This window comes from Haliaeetus leucocephalus, unplaced genomic scaffold, assembly GCF_000737465.1.
Source record: "Haliaeetus leucocephalus isolate CR32 unplaced genomic scaffold, Haliaeetus_leucocephalus-4.0 Scaffold162, whole genome shotgun sequence".
Classification (NCBI taxonomy): Eukaryota; Metazoa; Chordata; class Aves; order Accipitriformes; family Accipitridae; genus Haliaeetus; species Haliaeetus leucocephalus.
In genome coordinates this window covers 12,189,141-12,204,668 of record NW_010972598.1, presented here as the reverse complement: position 1 = coordinate 12,204,668, position 15,528 = coordinate 12,189,141, and the positions used below count along the sequence as shown (strand labels likewise).

The window sequence follows — 15,528 nt, the reverse complement described above, 5'->3', positions numbered from 1 at the left end:
GGGAGGGGGGGGGTCACGGTTAATTCTTTAGTATTTTGGTGTAGCTCATCTCCTCCGTGGACCCCAAGTTTCTGAACCTCACTAAAGTCGACGACCAGATCTACAGCGAGTTCAGGAAAAACTTCAAGGATCTTAAAATTGACGTGCTCGACCCCGAAGAGCTCAAATCGGAGTCTGCCAAGGAGGTCGGTGGGGAGCAAGGGGGGACACACACACAACCATTCCCCCTCTCCCGGGGCTCCAGGGATACCCGTGCTTTTTTCTCCCCAGAAATGGCGCCCGTTCTGCCTGCGGTTCGAGGGGGTGGTGGAGGACTTCAACTACGGCACCCTGCTCCGCCTGGACTGCCGCAAAGACTACACCGAGGAGAACACCATCTTCGGTGAGCAAGGGCTGGCACGGCACGGCTGGGCTTGGAAAGCCACGGCGCAGGCTGGAGCCAGTGCCTTTCCAGCTAGAAAAGGGGTACACGAGGCTACAGGAAGGCTGAACCCATGGATCTGCTCTTTTAAGTTTTTCCTCTCCCCTCTTTTAGCTACCAGAATCCAGTTTTTTGCCATCGAAATCGCTCGGAACAGAGAGGGCTGTAACAGCGTCGTCTACAGCAGTGCCAGGGAGCCAGCGGCTGCCGTGGCAAAAGAAGCGGTGTCGGGGTGAGGATGGGATGAGCTCACCCTGCACCGAGCTGAGGAGGGGGCAGAAAGGCCCCTACCCTGCTGCTGGTCCCTGCCTGGGCAGGGGGGAGAAGCAGGGCTGTACCTGCCTTCCCTGCTCCTCTAAGTTCAGACTCCATTTGCAGACTGTAAATAAATGCTTAAAAAAAAAAATAAAATTTCCTTGTGCTGCAGGTGGTCAAAGGGTTGTTCCCTAGATCGGACCAAAACCGCTAAGGAAGTTATTGCTGAATCCACTGATTTTGGCTAGACCTTTGCCTGCACCACTTGAGGCCCCCCATGCCAGAGTACGATCCACCCACACAAATACAATTTTTTAACCTGCTTTGTGTGGAAAACTTGTCCCGCAGGAGGCAGGGGCCAGCTCCTGCCTCCGGGGTGTGCAGAGGAGAGCTTGGGGCGCAGGCGATGCCCAGGCAGACACAGCTCAGTAGAAACCATTGAAGTTTTATTTGCAGTCACAATGCTTACACTGTATGCAGCAAACACCCTTACAAGTCAACCAGCAATCTGCTCACGCGAAAAAGGACCCAACACACAATCGCCAGAGGAAAGAAAACAAAAAAAAAAGGGGGGGGCGGAGGAATAAAATAAAATAAAATAAAGAGTAGGTGGTGTCTGGGAAGAGAAACTGAAGGCCTAAGGACTGAGTGTCTGTGGGTAGAGCTGAGCAAGAGGATGCACACGACTAGCAGCAACAATAGTGGAAAAAGTACAAGGCAAATGGGTTCCCTCCCCCATCAGCTTTCCTCTGTAAGTCAATTTTAATATCCAAAACATTTATTATGGTGACTTAGAAAAAAATGGAATCATTTTAAAGGGGGCGTTAAATACTTCATGCTAGGCAAACCTTGTTATTAAGAACCCTCCGAGGCAGCAGGTTGGCTGCAGCAGCCCCGCGCTGCCGGCTCGGTCCGAGCACAGGCGTGTGCTGCTGTAGAGGCCGGCCATGCTCGCTGCTGCGAGCTCTCGAGAGCGCAGCAAGCTCGCCAGCACCACGCGTGCTACCTGCTCGACTGAGATGGGGAGGGGGGAAAGAAAAGAAAAAATAACAAAGGAGAAGGCAGAGTGAGGAGATTGGCGCTGGGCAGGCACCCAGCACAGCGTCGGTCCGGAGGGAGGAAGGCGAGGGCCCTGCAAGAAGCGGGTTGACGAGGGGACAGCGCCTACTGCTACACCGGGGGATAGGAGAGACACCCACGAGCAAGCACGAATGAAAGATCACGCGGCATGGCTTAGAGTTCCTAATAACAAGGGCAAGACGGTAACAGGAAGTTGTGATTTCAAGGGGCTTAATAAGAAAAAATATACATTTGGAATTTTACAATGCCTTTTTTTTGTCATCATTTTTTTTTTTTTTTTTTTTGTTTTTTTTTTTTTTTTTTTTTTTTTGCTTCTCTCTACACTTGTCACTAAATATATCTCTGCACTTTCACACACCCACCCCTCGCCCAGTAAAGCTTCAGGCCTGCAGGACACGCTTTCCTCACTCGCATACACAACCCTCACGCCAGCACCGGTGCACCAGGACTCTGTAAAAATTTCAATCACACTTTTTTTTTTTTTAAACTGAGTCAATATAAACCTTGTTCAAAATGTTATGAAAAAATGTACATGTTTATACAAGGCAGGCTGCAGCAGAGCGCTGGCGTTCCACGCAGACATTCGGGTAGGGAGATGCTGGATTCTTGCACCTGGCTTATGCCCTTCCACCCCCTCCCACGGAAACAGAAGCACCCTGCCCCGGTGAGCTCAACAACCCCTCCTGTTCCCTCCTCCCTCGGGACGTGGAGTACGGCCCAAAGCGAGCGTCGCAATCCAGCCCTGGGGAAGAGCAGGGATTAGAAACGCCCTCTTTTCTTTCCATCGGAAACGGTAACCCCTCTGGGCCAGGCCAAAGAGATGCTGCTCTGTACAGGCGGAGTTGGGAGACGTCAGCTCATCATGTCGTTGCTGTTCACACCGTAGGTGGAGTTCTTCATGGAGTCGTTCACCTCTCGCCTGAACGCTGACAGGTTTTGTGTAAACCTAAGGAAAAGGCAGAGGAGTGTGTTAGAGCGGGAGGTTGCCCATTCCTCCTGTTTTGATGACCACAGACTCTCTAGGCTGTGACTCTGCATTAAGCTATGGGCTCAGCACACCTCAGGACGGGCGCGGGTCTTTGGCCCACACTGACCTGTCCCTGTTCTTGGTTAGGAGGTTGCGTTCGATGCCTTCCATGAGGTTCTCAAAGCAGAGGTGCATTGCCTGCTGTTTCTCTGGAGGCTGGCTGTTCACTATACTGTTCCTCAAGTCAGAGAAATACTGGGGAGGACAAGAGAAGGATAGGTTAATTTTCAGATGAATAGCCACCTTGGCTTTGAGACAAGGCATGCACAACAGGCTCTCAGGAAGAGGGAGGAAACGCGTTACGGTTTTTCAGGTGACGGTGACTTCTAGTGCCCTTCTGAATGAAAGTTAATAGGATTCCTGAGTGCCAAGGGTGCGGCAGGGGAGGGCTGGACACCCTTCCCTCGACATACGATCTCTCCAAATCCCGACTTCCCAACCACCTGCTCTGACACTGTTCTGCTCCCTTCAGCCGGAAGGCTCCCACATCACTCAAGCCCAGACAGCTCCTCCAGCTGCGACGGGAGGATGGGACATTTACCTTTTCATTGAGCAGTATCAAGCCAAGCAGAGGCCGCGACATTGACCACTGGTTCCTGCAGTCCTCAAAGATGATGATATTCAGCACTGTCGACAGCATCTGGAAGAGGGAAAGGGAGGTTTAAAACCAGCCCTTCCGTCCCAGCTCTCTCCTCACCACAGCACCGTGCGGGCTCAGAACCAACGATTCACCTTTGACGCTTCCAGTGTTGGAGCTCTCAGCACCATGGGACAAGAGGAGGACCTGCAGCCCCCATGAACTGGTGGAGAACTTCACTGAAGGCAAATGGAGGAGGTGCTGAAAGCTGTTAGAATTTTTACTCCTGACACACTCCATCCTGCCCCAAGGCAGCCAGGGGAAAGATTGTCTCATCTTCACTTAAACAGGGTAATAGTAAGTGCTTAAATGCAGAGAGCACATGCTGTGGTGCCCTGGGAGCTTCCTCTAGTCCACACTAAGGGTGTCTGCATTCCCTTCCAAAGCCTCCTCAGGCTCAAGCCAGTATCTAACCTAGCTGGTATGGAAGATGCAGTTTCTCCTTTTTATTGTCAGAAAACACAGCTTCTAGCCCCCAAAAAGCCTGCTTTTCTTTGCATTTCATCTACCAGCAAGGGTGGAACAATATTCTCTCCTTTCATGTGGGAGTCACGCTGACACTTTGACAAGTACCACCGAGCGAGGTTGGATAACACTGTCAGAAATGCACCGAGCACTGCTGTTCAAAGCAGCACGGCCAGGCAAGAGGCATATAAAATGTTTTGCTGTAAGGTACGGATATCCAGATCCCAACGCAGGGCCCTCTGGAGCACCAAAACCTCTGTGAGCAGAATCATCTGTCATTTAATGACACAGAGGTACCTCAACTACATGGTACGTGTAGGTATACGCTGAACTAAGCCTGATCTAAGTCAGGAAAATGTCTCGGCTCACTATTGATCCTCTGCCACTGCACATGCTCCTGACCCAGAGAGAAGACAAATCCCAGCAAGCTCTGTGTCTATCAGAGGTGTTGCGGGTGGAGGCAGGAGACAGATGGCAGATGTGCTACCAGCATGTAAAGCTCAAATATCAAATTCACCCTGCAGAGGCCATTCTGAAGGCAGCCATGAATGGTGCCAAGGCAGCACGTGCTCCAACAGGCCGTGAACCCAACGTTCATGTGGTCCCCAACGCAAGCGCCACAGCAGAGAGATTGTTCCCTTATGCTGAAGTCTAGGCAGTTAAGCATGGGGACCCCACGGGGCCCACTCTGCTATGAGTGCAGATGTACCACTTTATTGTTCCAGGCATTTAAACAAACCCTGATTTTTTTTTAAAGCAGCAGCAGAGCACACACTCTCTGGTTGAAGGTATGTTTCCTGGCTTCATTTCTATGAACTGCCAGCACCACTCATAACTGTATTTCTCTTTAAAAAAAACAAAAGACAAAAGCTCATTTTTGGCTACTTTCATATCTAAAATGCTAAAATGGTGTTCCTTGCACAGGGAGAACCATGGCCCTGAAGCATGGCTTTGAATCAGACCTACCATATGATGAATGTGTAAGAGAAATGCAATACTAGCAAAAACCCCTTTTTGCTCCGGAAAAGCCTGGGGCTCTAGAGCAGGGAGCACGCAGCCCCCATATTACATCATGCTACAAAAATTCAGGGCTTATCAGGAAGTTTACCATGCCATGCCACAACAAGGCCCTACGCCTTCGGTCTTTACCTGCTGAATCATCTCTGGGTGCTGCTGCATAATGTGCAGGAACCGGTCGCTCTCCTGGGTCAGAGGTGTGGTCCTCTTCTTGGTGCTGCGAGACAGTTGCTTGAAGAGATAGGTGACAATGTGGTCCAAACAGGAGCAGCAGCCTGTGCAAACCATGGTGTCTGCAACAATAGGAAAGGGGGAGATATTGGGGCACTGCCAGCATTTCCCTTGCTCAGGTGCACTTGGGCAGGCTCCCAGGGGAACACCACCATTTATCTGGGTCCTTTTACAGACTTTGCAATCAAGAACCACCCAACCCTAAAGAGGTCAGCAACTTCCTCACTGACATATTCGCTATCTCTAATGCTCCAACTTTAACCGAGGTGAAACTCCTCCACCCATTCACAAGGTCTTAACTCATCTGTTACCCTGAAATACAAAGCAATCAAAATCTTTCCCCACTTCCAAATCAAAGCCCTAAGAGCACAACAAAGAGCAGTAGTAGTTACCTAGTGCAGTGAGGCCTTCTGAAATGGAAGAGAGAATATACATGATTACATGAGGCTCCAGACTGGCTATAAAGTTCATGTGGTCCTGGGTAAGAACTTCCAGCAAGGAATAGTATGACTGGCTGAGCTTGGGATAATCCTGCAGAGAAAGGAAGAGAGAAAGACTTTTAAGGCCTCATGGTTAGCCTGTGACCATCAGTTAAGGCTTTCTGCTAGACCCAACCCATTCATTAATCACCTGAAAACTGCTTACTGAATCTCCTGGAAAGAGAACAAACCAACCTCTCTCACAGCATAACTTATGGGCCAACATATTTTCCACCCTTCTCCCCCACCAAAAGCCTTCCAAACAGACTCTAGCAACAATGGCCCAGCAGGTTCCCAACACTGTTATATCGGAACATCTTTCCCCACTGCTTCTCTCTTTTCTAAATGGGGAGTGTTAGCTGACTGATGCCAGTGCTGGAGATGCAGAGATAGAACTGTCTCTCCAGGTGTCCGTGTAGAGTGCCAGATCACATAAAAATCAACACGCGCAGTGCTGGGCTCAGCAGCCTGCACTGCAGTCAGTGCCATGGACCCCTCAGCAGCCTCCAGATTGGCGGGGGACTCTCCTGGGAGTCCTGCAAAGTGGCCCCATCTCAAGAGCTGCAATTGAGCTGCATGTCTCAAGAGCAATGGTTTGGCCACCGGTATATTAAATCAAGAACATGCTGAATGCAATCACAGAGATGGCAACAACAACTTTCAGATCCTGCTACGGTAATAAGACAGGTAAGCCTTGGGAGGAATATATGCTGCCCTCTCTCCTTGATATTTTGCCAAGTATGACTGTACTGATAGGGTCTCAAAGCTCTGCCGCAAAATGGATTTCTGTACACAAGGTCTGGATAGGAGCCAGACTCCGTAGGTGGATGTCTTCAGCAAGCAGGTTGCACTGTAATTGCTGATGCATCGAGATCTCTGCCCACAGGCGATACAGGGAAGAACAATCCTTCACTCGCAGGAAGTGTTTTTCAGATAGAGAAGGAATAATTTTGGTAATTGCTCTGCTGAGACTTGGAGCATACCCCACTGGAGAGCTGAGCAGCGGGGCTGCCCAGCGGGACCTTAGGTGGTGGGCTTACAGCCTTCACGCAGGACCTGCCACTGCACATTCCAGGAGCTGTAATTTCCTGCTGGCCTGTGCCTATAGCTGGGGTTCCAGGAAGTGGCACAAGTTCACTCGTCTCTCTGATTAAAGTATTCCTTTACTGTATAATCTTCCAACCCTGTCTTCCCTAGCCATGTGTTTACACTGCTAATCACAGGTGTCAGCTTACCAGAAGGTCGCTGTGAGGGATGGAAAGCAGAAGCTTGATAAAAGTTTGCAAGGCATTGTCCAGTGCATCATCCCCATACAGACGGAAGACCCCAAAGTTGACGTAGCTCCCACTCAGTGCAGCCTTCAGCATGGAGAAACAGATGGAAATCCCCTTGAGCTTCAAGGCATAGACTTGATCCTTTGGAACCTCCCCAAGTGTTAGGATACGATTTCCTGCATGAGCACAGAAGCGGACTCAGTGTTTCAGCAACCACATACAAACCCCTTCTCCCCCAGGGTGCAGGAAAAACAAAAGTAGAGCCATAAAGAGTGACTGAGAAGTCAGCCACGAGCACCAAAGACTTATTCCCCAGCCAAAGGTTAAGGAACCTGTTACAAGTTAGAAGTGTGGCTCTACTAGGAACCATGAGAACACAACTGCGTGTAATTTTGCTGTGGAAACAGGACAGCATAAGGACAGGATTGCTCTCCACTTGCTTCACAGGTTCACCTGTGTCACCTTGCACACAAGGGGCTCAGCTGGGCTCCTGCTCGTTGCTGTCATTTTCTTCCTTATTTGCATGGCAAACACCCTGCCCCTTCTGCTTGCCTGCCCACCCAGCACTTCAAGCAGAAGCATCTCTCCATATCTAAGCATGCATTCAGCAAGCGATTTGGCACTACTTCCCAGCCTGGGCTCGCTCCCTGAGCTGGCAAGTGCCCCAGCCCTCGCTCCTCAAGCAAGCGGAGGAGTCAGGGGCAGACCAAGGCTGCCTGGATCCCACCTGCTGGACACTCACCATATGTAGTTATCATTTTACTCGTTTCTCGGAAGAGCAGGATGCCATTCGGTGAAGACACATCAAACTGCAGCCGTTGGGATCTAATGGAAAGACAGGGAATAAATTGGAGCTCAGACGTACCTGGGAGTAAAACCAAAGCTAACACTCCAGCACCTCCATGCACTGCTGTCTACTGGGGCACCCTGCTCCCAGGGCTGCTCCCCAGAGTTCAACAAAATGCCCTGGTCTGGTAGAAAATACTGCTGTTCATTACCAAAGCCAGACAGGACACAGCCACTTAGGGACAGACAAGCTCTGCTGTCGCAGAAGAAAGGGCCTGTATTTCACAGACGTTAGGAATATTACAAGATCGAGGCTGGAAATCCTGTCTTGGCAATAGTCACTAGGCTACTGTACACAAACACAGTGAACATCTTGGAAGCAGCATTGTAGGGCTGCCTGACTAGTTCCTATTCATAACACGACCAAGAATTCAGAGCTTGGCATGTCTTCCCCTACAGTGAATAGATCTTACAATTGAAGCAAAGCGAGTTGTCCAGTTCACCTCTGAAATAAATGAATGGATTTATTCCAGTAAGGGTTGTCAGACTGCAAAGATGCCGCTCGGATGTAGCAAACAGTCCGACAGTACAGAAAGTCAACTCTCAAATGACTGTGTCTGAACCTTGTGTCCCTTCCACTCGGCTGTAACAATGGACCCTTCCTATAGGGTTGTGTTCAGCTGGCTGTAAGCCAGAGCAACATCTTGGCAACCTTTCACTGCCAGATTAGACAGCATATGAATTATCTGAACAGTGTCAGAGGTACCTCTCTGCTGGCAAAAAGAGCTGATGCTCTAAAGCAAAAGTGGTCATCTGGCTGCCAGACAGAACAATGCTCATTTTAAACACAGGTTTTAAATATTAACCTGAGTTGCCTGCCTCCATCTTATAGCGCTGTCCTTGGAAGCAGACGCTGAAGAAATTCAGTGCTTATTGATCGTGTCTCTTGGTCTGAGTCATGACACGACTGATATCTGAACCGTTAGATTTTCTTCCCTACTGAAAGAATGCCAGTTTCCCCCTTGTCCCCTTGGCAGCCTTTGCAGCATAAATAGACCAAAGTAGAGAAAATGCAACTGGGCACCAACACCCACACAAAGGCTGAAGCAGCAGACAGACACAAATCCCTGCCAGCCTTCAGATGCTGGAGGTTCATACCTATTATGTACCAACTCAGCCATCAGTTTGAGGACAGGTGTAGTGCAGGCTGGGTCATGGTACCAGAGTTCAATTGCCCGCTGTAGGATTGGCATGTAGGAAGGGTAGCTGCAAGGTGAAAGCTAAGGAACTTTGTTACTTTGCATGAAGAAAAAAGGTCACAACTTCTACAAAAGGCTTATTTTGTGTACTGCACCCAAGCCTTGCAAAGCAACTTACTTAACATGGTTAAACAGAGATGCTGCTTGCTGGCATCTGCTTTATCACAGGGAAAAAAAAATAAAAAATTAAAGTCTATTGAAGGAGTTGCATCCACACTTCTTATACTAGGACAAACCAGAAACAAAAAGGTTTTCAATGAAAGGGAAGACAGATACAAAGATCTGTCACTGCAACAGACAGCTGACCTTCACCAGCCAAAGAGAAATCTGGAGCCTAGATACTGTGCTCTTTGAGCAGCTATGCTCTCACCAAGAGGACAAAGATACCAACTGCTGTTGGCTTTAGTGACCAAGAGGAAAGCTTTTGTTGCTGCTCAGATGCAAGCATCCCATTAAAGGCCTTTGTGCTTTACAGGTCAAATCTCTTTAGGTCCAATCGGAAAAACCCCAACAGTTCAGCTTTGAGCAGATTTCTAGGTTGACTTGGTTGCAGACAGACCAAGTCAAATCTATTTCAGGGCTTAGAGACAGGACACCGAGTACTACAAAAGTGAAGAGAAACCCCCATCATGATTTAGCAGGGAAAATAGGGCATTTGGTCGCAGTCAGCCAGAGTTCTCCCCTCTGACACACAGGATGACTCAAGTTTTAGGGCAATAGAAGGATACATCCACTCAAACAGCATCATGAAGCTGGTCTTGGCATTGAAGGCAAAGGCTATTCCCCTCAAGTCTCTCACCAAACCAACCAAAGTTCTCTGTATTGCAAAAGAAAAGATATGTTAAAACATAACACACGTATGGATCTCTCCCTTCCTGGCTCCACCAGCCCAGAGCCACTTCCCTTCCTCCCATTCTAACTGCAACACAGCCTTTCTGTGCTGGATGCCAATCCCAGGTTAGGCAGTTCATCCTCTTCAGTGCCAGAAGCCCTCTTTAATTTGAGCCAGTGCAGTGACAGTACTAGGGTATTTCATTCCCAACAGAAGGAAAGCTAGCAGATGAGGCTCACATGAACTACACCTAGACCCCAAGGAATGCAAGGCACACCGCTGCTTCCCCATATACTGAAAGAAAAGCACCTATCCCTCCAGCTTCTACTTGTCTCGTTCAGAAGGCAGAATGGCTCTCAGTCTGCGGGAGTTACTTGTTCTGTCCTGTCTGTCTGAACTGAAAATATCAAAGCCCCTAAGGGAAAGACTAGGGACAGCATGGATAACAGGGAAGGTCCTGCTCAACTTACTTTTGCCTCTTGTTCATTAAAAGTGTTTGTGCTGAACATCTGTGCCACAGTCTCAAAGGCAGCTGTGAGGGGAAGCATGAACTGCTCATACTGATCTTCATCTTCCCCTGAAAGAAAAAGAGAAATCAGGAGGAAATAGACTGCACATCCCTGCGCCCTGCAGTACTGCCTGTGCTAAACATTCAGACATTGCTCGCTGATGGAGCTAGAGGCAGAGAGACTACAGGTTTCTAGACAGGTCATCTATCGCTGCCAATATCTAACTTAGAGAAAAGGCTTAGAACAAACTCTGCCACCTCAGGAAAACAACTGGAATATTATGAAGGAAAAATTTAGCCCCAGCCTTGGTGGTGTGTACCTCTGGACTACCTGTACCTAGCAACATGGCATCAAAACGACTCTTGAGCTTCTTTCCCCTCCTTTTTCTTATCCCATTTGGCTTCTCCCATTCCAGCATCTTTTCCTGCAGGAGCCTACAGCTCCCCAAATAGCAAGACCTAGCCTACTGCAGAGCCCAGCATCCAAACCACAGTGTCACTGTTTCGCTCTGGTTCTCAAGAAAAGCCCCGAGTACCTAAATCCACCATGAGAAGACGCCCAAGTGCAGTGTAGAACGTAGTCCGACATCTCATGTCAGTCAGGTTGGACTGATTGTTAATGCCCAGGAAGGAAAAGTGCTCACTCTGCAAAGGGAAGAGAAGAGATGGGTTGAAGGGGAACCACCACCTTGAACAGGCTCCTGTATCAGGGGCTGAGGATCCCTCACCCCCCTGTCTAATTCTCAGCCTGCGCAAGGATGAGCAGCAGCGAGCTGCACGATTATCTTGCTAACTGCTTCACATCTGCCAGCCATCTCAGAGAACAGGCCACCAGAGGGCAACAGGCACCGTGCCTGCACGCCCCGAAGCAGTGTCCTATCTGCTGCCAAAGATACCAGAGCTATCATCTTTCATCCTGGAATTCCCCAGGACCAGAAGAACAAGGAAGTCTTGCTTTGCCACCACAGCCCAGAAGCAATCTGCCCCCCTTACTCATGGGGACCCTTTAGGCATTAAGGTTGCTGAAAACCAGCCCTCTGCAGACAGATCCCCAGTTACTCTGCCCACATTCTCCATAGAAACAGCAGCCCAGACAATGCAGCTTCTGGGCCAAACACCGGATGTGGGACTGCTTGCAAAATATCCCCTAGCTAGTAGGAATACAGTGCCTCCCTCGTTCAACCAGTCCATGCAAAACTTCTGGATGCGGTACTGGGAGTCCTATCACTCCTGCATTGGAGCATCAGATGACCACACACTCCCAGAGGCAAGTCAGGAATCTGATACTTTGCTGGCTTCTAGCTGCTTGTTCTAACATTTTTGATTTCAAGTCAGCATCCCAGATCTGCACAGGGAGTACCATACTGGTAGCAACCAAGAAACAAGGCTGCTATCCTGACCGCTGCAAGTGATGGCACTTCTTCCAAATCAGCACTTCTAGAATGAAAGCTGGCACACTGAAATGCTGTTATATTTTGCATTAAATTGCACAAACAGCGCTCACTGCTGCCTGCCTGCATGTGCAGCAGTATTAGCTGTCTCCTGCATTTCACTCTGGAGATGGCTGTCTTTCAGTGGAGAGTAAAGACACCCCCACATTAACCCCTTGGGTATGAAAGGTACCACATAACTACAGCCCCTCAAAATTGAAGGGCAGGCTTTGAACAAAGAGAGACTGAACACAGATCACATCTTCTAGAGGCTCATTGAATATGACGGAAGCATCTGGGAGACAGGTAAACTTCAAAAGTATGTCCAGGTGTTAAAATCAGGGGATTACCTCAGATGCACAAAGGCAGATGGAGGAGTTTGCTGTGAGACAAGAAGCAGAAGGTGAAGGACTTACCGTGTGATTGTTCAGCATGAACTGTACGGCGCTCAGTTTCACCAGCTTTCTAACACTACTGTATGTAAAGGGGGTGTTAAGGAAGCAGCAGAGTCAGCAGAAAACTTCTTGCCATGCTTGCAAAGCACTTTCCAGGGCAAAACTGGAAGAGGACTTACGTCTATATTATTCAATATGTTCTAGCCTCTCTTCCTCTTATTTCAAGAGCAATCAAGTTGCATAAGTCTCTACTGTAGAGACCTGCAGTGACCGTTTTTATTTACTCTGTCAGGAAGGACAAGTAGAAGACCATACGACAGACTGTGACTGTAAACAAGTTAACTGTGGACGGTAAGCTACAAAGCAATTATGATCCAAAATAATACCCCCTTCTCCTACAATATTATAGCCATCTACTGCAATTCAACAGCTAGATAAGACATTGACCAAGCACTTGCACTCTGCTCTTCTCACTACCCAGAAGATGAAGTGGTTCAGGAATCTGTTACACGCAGAGTACTCCTGTTCCAGCCGAGCATCTGGATCACTCTTCCCCCATCCTGAGGTTTAAGTGTCTTGTGCACCCAACAGCTCTTCTGAAAAGGATATCCAATGGAGAGGTCATTGAGCAGCTGCAGTGTCTTGGAGGTGATAGGCTCGCATCGACCCCAGTACTTCAAGTTGGTGATGCTAGGGAAGAGGATAACAAGGACAGATCAGAGGGGCTTGCTCAGCTTCCCCTTTGCTGTGCGGTGGATTCTTCCAGTTCAGAAGTCACCCAACATCATCAGCTCCACCCTCCACCGAAACCACAGACATCACAAGCCACAAAATATTGGTATAAAATTACTGTACTTACATTTGGTTGACTAGAAAATTATCCTTCAGATAATCTTCACTACTTGGGTCCCAAGCTACACTGGCCCATACCCAGGCCCTTGGAATTCTGTGGCACTCCAGGGCTGGTTTCTGCAGCAAGGGTAAGAGAATTCTGCGGCAGTGACTACATGCAGACGTATGCAATTCTGCACCTGCACCATCCACTGTCAGCTGCAGAATTCTAGTAGCCCTTGCTTCTTCCAGGAGAGCCATTTCACCCCTTGGGGATGATGCGCAGCCAGGGCGCGCAAGGGTAGGCAAGGCCCCATGCACGTAAAGACGGGGGCGACGCTAAAGAAGTTGAGCGGGAGCTAGGGGCTGCACATCACCAGGCACATGGCACTGGGCGTCAGCATCGGAGCTACTGAATTGGTTCAAAATGCTAGCAGAGGCTGCCAAAGACATGACAAAAAGCCAGTCGACAGGTTTGGTCCAGAGGAGAGCTGCCAAGGAACAGGCCGAATAGGGTGCTCACCAGAGTGGAAGAATTTTAAAAAAAATGACTTGCGCTACTCTGGCACTGAACAGCACAATTTGCAAAGAAAACCTTTGAAGAAGCAGTCCCCTCCCCATAGAGCTTTCGTGGCTGGTGATTGCCAATAGTCAAGTGATAGGGCATGAGTGCTTGAGGCTGTCCTCTCTCTGACTTTGGTTTTACTAAGCAGGCACTGGAAAGAGAATCCATTATCCTGGTGTACGGCTTATTTTTGCGTCTCCACGGTGGATAATTCAATCCTGGATATTGTGCGTGACTTAAGCCCTGATAAAAGCCTGTAATTCTTGTGAGTAGCCAGATGTTACTAGTTTTAGACTGCACGACACTCCCTCATATTCCAGTTTTCCTGGTTATACCTTCAAATCAACCCTGGAATCTCTGATGCCTGCAAGCAGGAACACTTACATTTTTCCTATGAAGACGCTCAGGACCATGGTCTCATCATTCAACCCCAGGACCTCTGAGAGACGGCGGTACAGCTGGAGGGAAAAAATAACACCAATTTAAAAGCTATCAAGAAAACAAGTAATCAAAGACTATTTGTTTTTCACGTGTTCTCCCTTTGTGGCACCCATGCCTGGGAGGGTGCATGCTCTGGGCTTTCCCAAATCAGTCAAACAACACACAGAGATGCTTGTGATCTGATCCAGACCAATACTTGCCCTAATCACTGCTAACTCTTTTCTATTGCTAGTCATAGCAGGTTCAGATACTGTACACAGAAGCCAAAGCACTTGCTTTTCCTAGGGAAAGGGCACATAACAACAGCGCTCCTCCACCTGCAGCTACATGCAGTATCTTAGTGAATTTGTCTGGAACTCCAAGCCTCTTGTCACACCACTGCTCCAAAGTCTCTGGGGTGGGGAAGGAAGGTCGCGGGTTACTGGAAGAGAACCTAATTCTGGCGTAATGATATTCCCACTCTTTACATATTTTTTTAATTTAAAAAGAGATATTTTGCATCTCTAAAGAGGCACCAAGACATTCAAAGTCCAGTACATCGACAATTGTCTTGTGATGAAAAGACTGGATATTTATCTTCACTTCAGAGCCAAGGAAGCAAGGCACAGCTGCTAAGCTCAGGCTCCTCACGGGTGTATGAAGTGGTGTGACTTGCACACTTTCACAAGTATATAGGCTTAAGGGACTCATTTGAAGTCACAGCATAAACCTGGCAGGTAACAAAACTGAACCCAGGTTTCAAGTTCTAGGCTGTCATAGTCACTGGCTCATTCCTGACACATACAGAACATGGTATTTCAACCAACAGCTCAGGCTTTGTGATGTTAACACTGGACATGTATCTAGAAAACACAGTAGACAGGTCTCTTAAATATTTTCAGCTATAAAGAAGAGAAAACAAGTAATGCCACTTGCTTTCATTTAAAAAGGGAAGCTATTACTGGACTTTGTATCACCAGAGAGACATAGCCAAAGGGACTGATTACCTTGGAAGACTTCTGCACCTGATCTCCAATATAGATCTTCCGAAATTGCTCAAAGAAGCTCAGCATGGCAAGCTCCAGCTTCTCATTCCCAGCCTGCGCCAGACGAGAGTCCGTCAGGTTCATCAGCTGGAGCACTCTGGAGAGAGGTGGGAAAAACACACCTTGCTGATGCACACTGGGAGAAACAAGGGATTTCTGGCACATGGTGTTGTTTCCAGGCTGCGTGCACTGTATTTTTTACTTTCTGTGGGCATTGTCATTTTGGGTCAAGAACTGACAAAACTGATAACAAAACACTGACTAGGGCACATTCCTCTTCTGTGCATGGCCATTATAAGGCTTTTATATCCCTTCTAACAGGGATGCAAGGCCTTGGTCTCAATTTGGTGGAGAATTGAGTTTCGAGTCACTTACCCAGTGACTGATCCATCATGTTCTCAAACCCCCCTGAGAAACCACTACCTGCTCCCCTCACAAGAGCCAGACTAAACACCACTCCCACTTCAGTTTGGCTTTTGTTGTGAGCCCTGCAGAAACAATGCTGTGACCTGTGCACAGGCTCAATGAGTAGACCTTGCTGGCAAGGGAGGGATGAAGGGATTGTAGGGT

General features: G+C 48.5%; 2 protein-coding genes across 2 annotated transcripts in view; one reads left to right on the top strand and one right to left on the bottom strand.

Moving 5' to 3' along the window:
- The window catches only part of PBDC1 (polysaccharide biosynthesis domain containing 1), a 922-nt gene extending 242 nt beyond the window's left edge, over positions 1-680 (top strand). The window contains exons 2-4 of the mRNA XM_010562986.1: positions 45-185; positions 271-382; positions 536-680. Coding sequence (XP_010561288.1) covers positions 45-185; positions 271-382; positions 536-657 — 375 coding nt within the window. The 3' untranslated portion in view covers positions 658-680. The remainder of the gene's footprint in view (positions 1-44; positions 186-270; positions 383-535) is intronic.
- Positions 681-2,053: 1,373 nt separating this feature from the next.
- Positions 2,054-15,528, bottom strand: part of XPO7 (exportin 7) — a 42,069-nt gene continuing 28,594 nt past the window's right edge. Inside the window, exons 14-28 of the mRNA XM_010562782.1 lie at positions 14,920-15,055; positions 13,877-13,950; positions 12,706-12,786; positions 12,118-12,181; positions 10,808-10,916; positions 10,234-10,340; positions 9,660-9,748; positions 8,831-8,938; positions 7,629-7,711; positions 6,848-7,062; positions 5,526-5,664; positions 5,035-5,195; positions 3,325-3,423; positions 2,851-2,978; positions 2,054-2,702 (exon numbers count right to left, since the gene is read on the bottom strand). Of these exons, the coding sequence (XP_010561084.1) occupies positions 2,609-2,702; positions 2,851-2,978; positions 3,325-3,423; positions 5,035-5,195; positions 5,526-5,664; positions 6,848-7,062; positions 7,629-7,711; positions 8,831-8,938; positions 9,660-9,748; positions 10,234-10,340; positions 10,808-10,916; positions 12,118-12,181; positions 12,706-12,786; positions 13,877-13,950; positions 14,920-15,055 (1,687 nt within the window). The 3' untranslated portion in view covers positions 2,054-2,608. The remainder of the gene's footprint in view (positions 2,703-2,850; positions 2,979-3,324; positions 3,424-5,034; positions 5,196-5,525; positions 5,665-6,847; positions 7,063-7,628; positions 7,712-8,830; positions 8,939-9,659; positions 9,749-10,233; positions 10,341-10,807; positions 10,917-12,117; positions 12,182-12,705; positions 12,787-13,876; positions 13,951-14,919; positions 15,056-15,528) is intronic.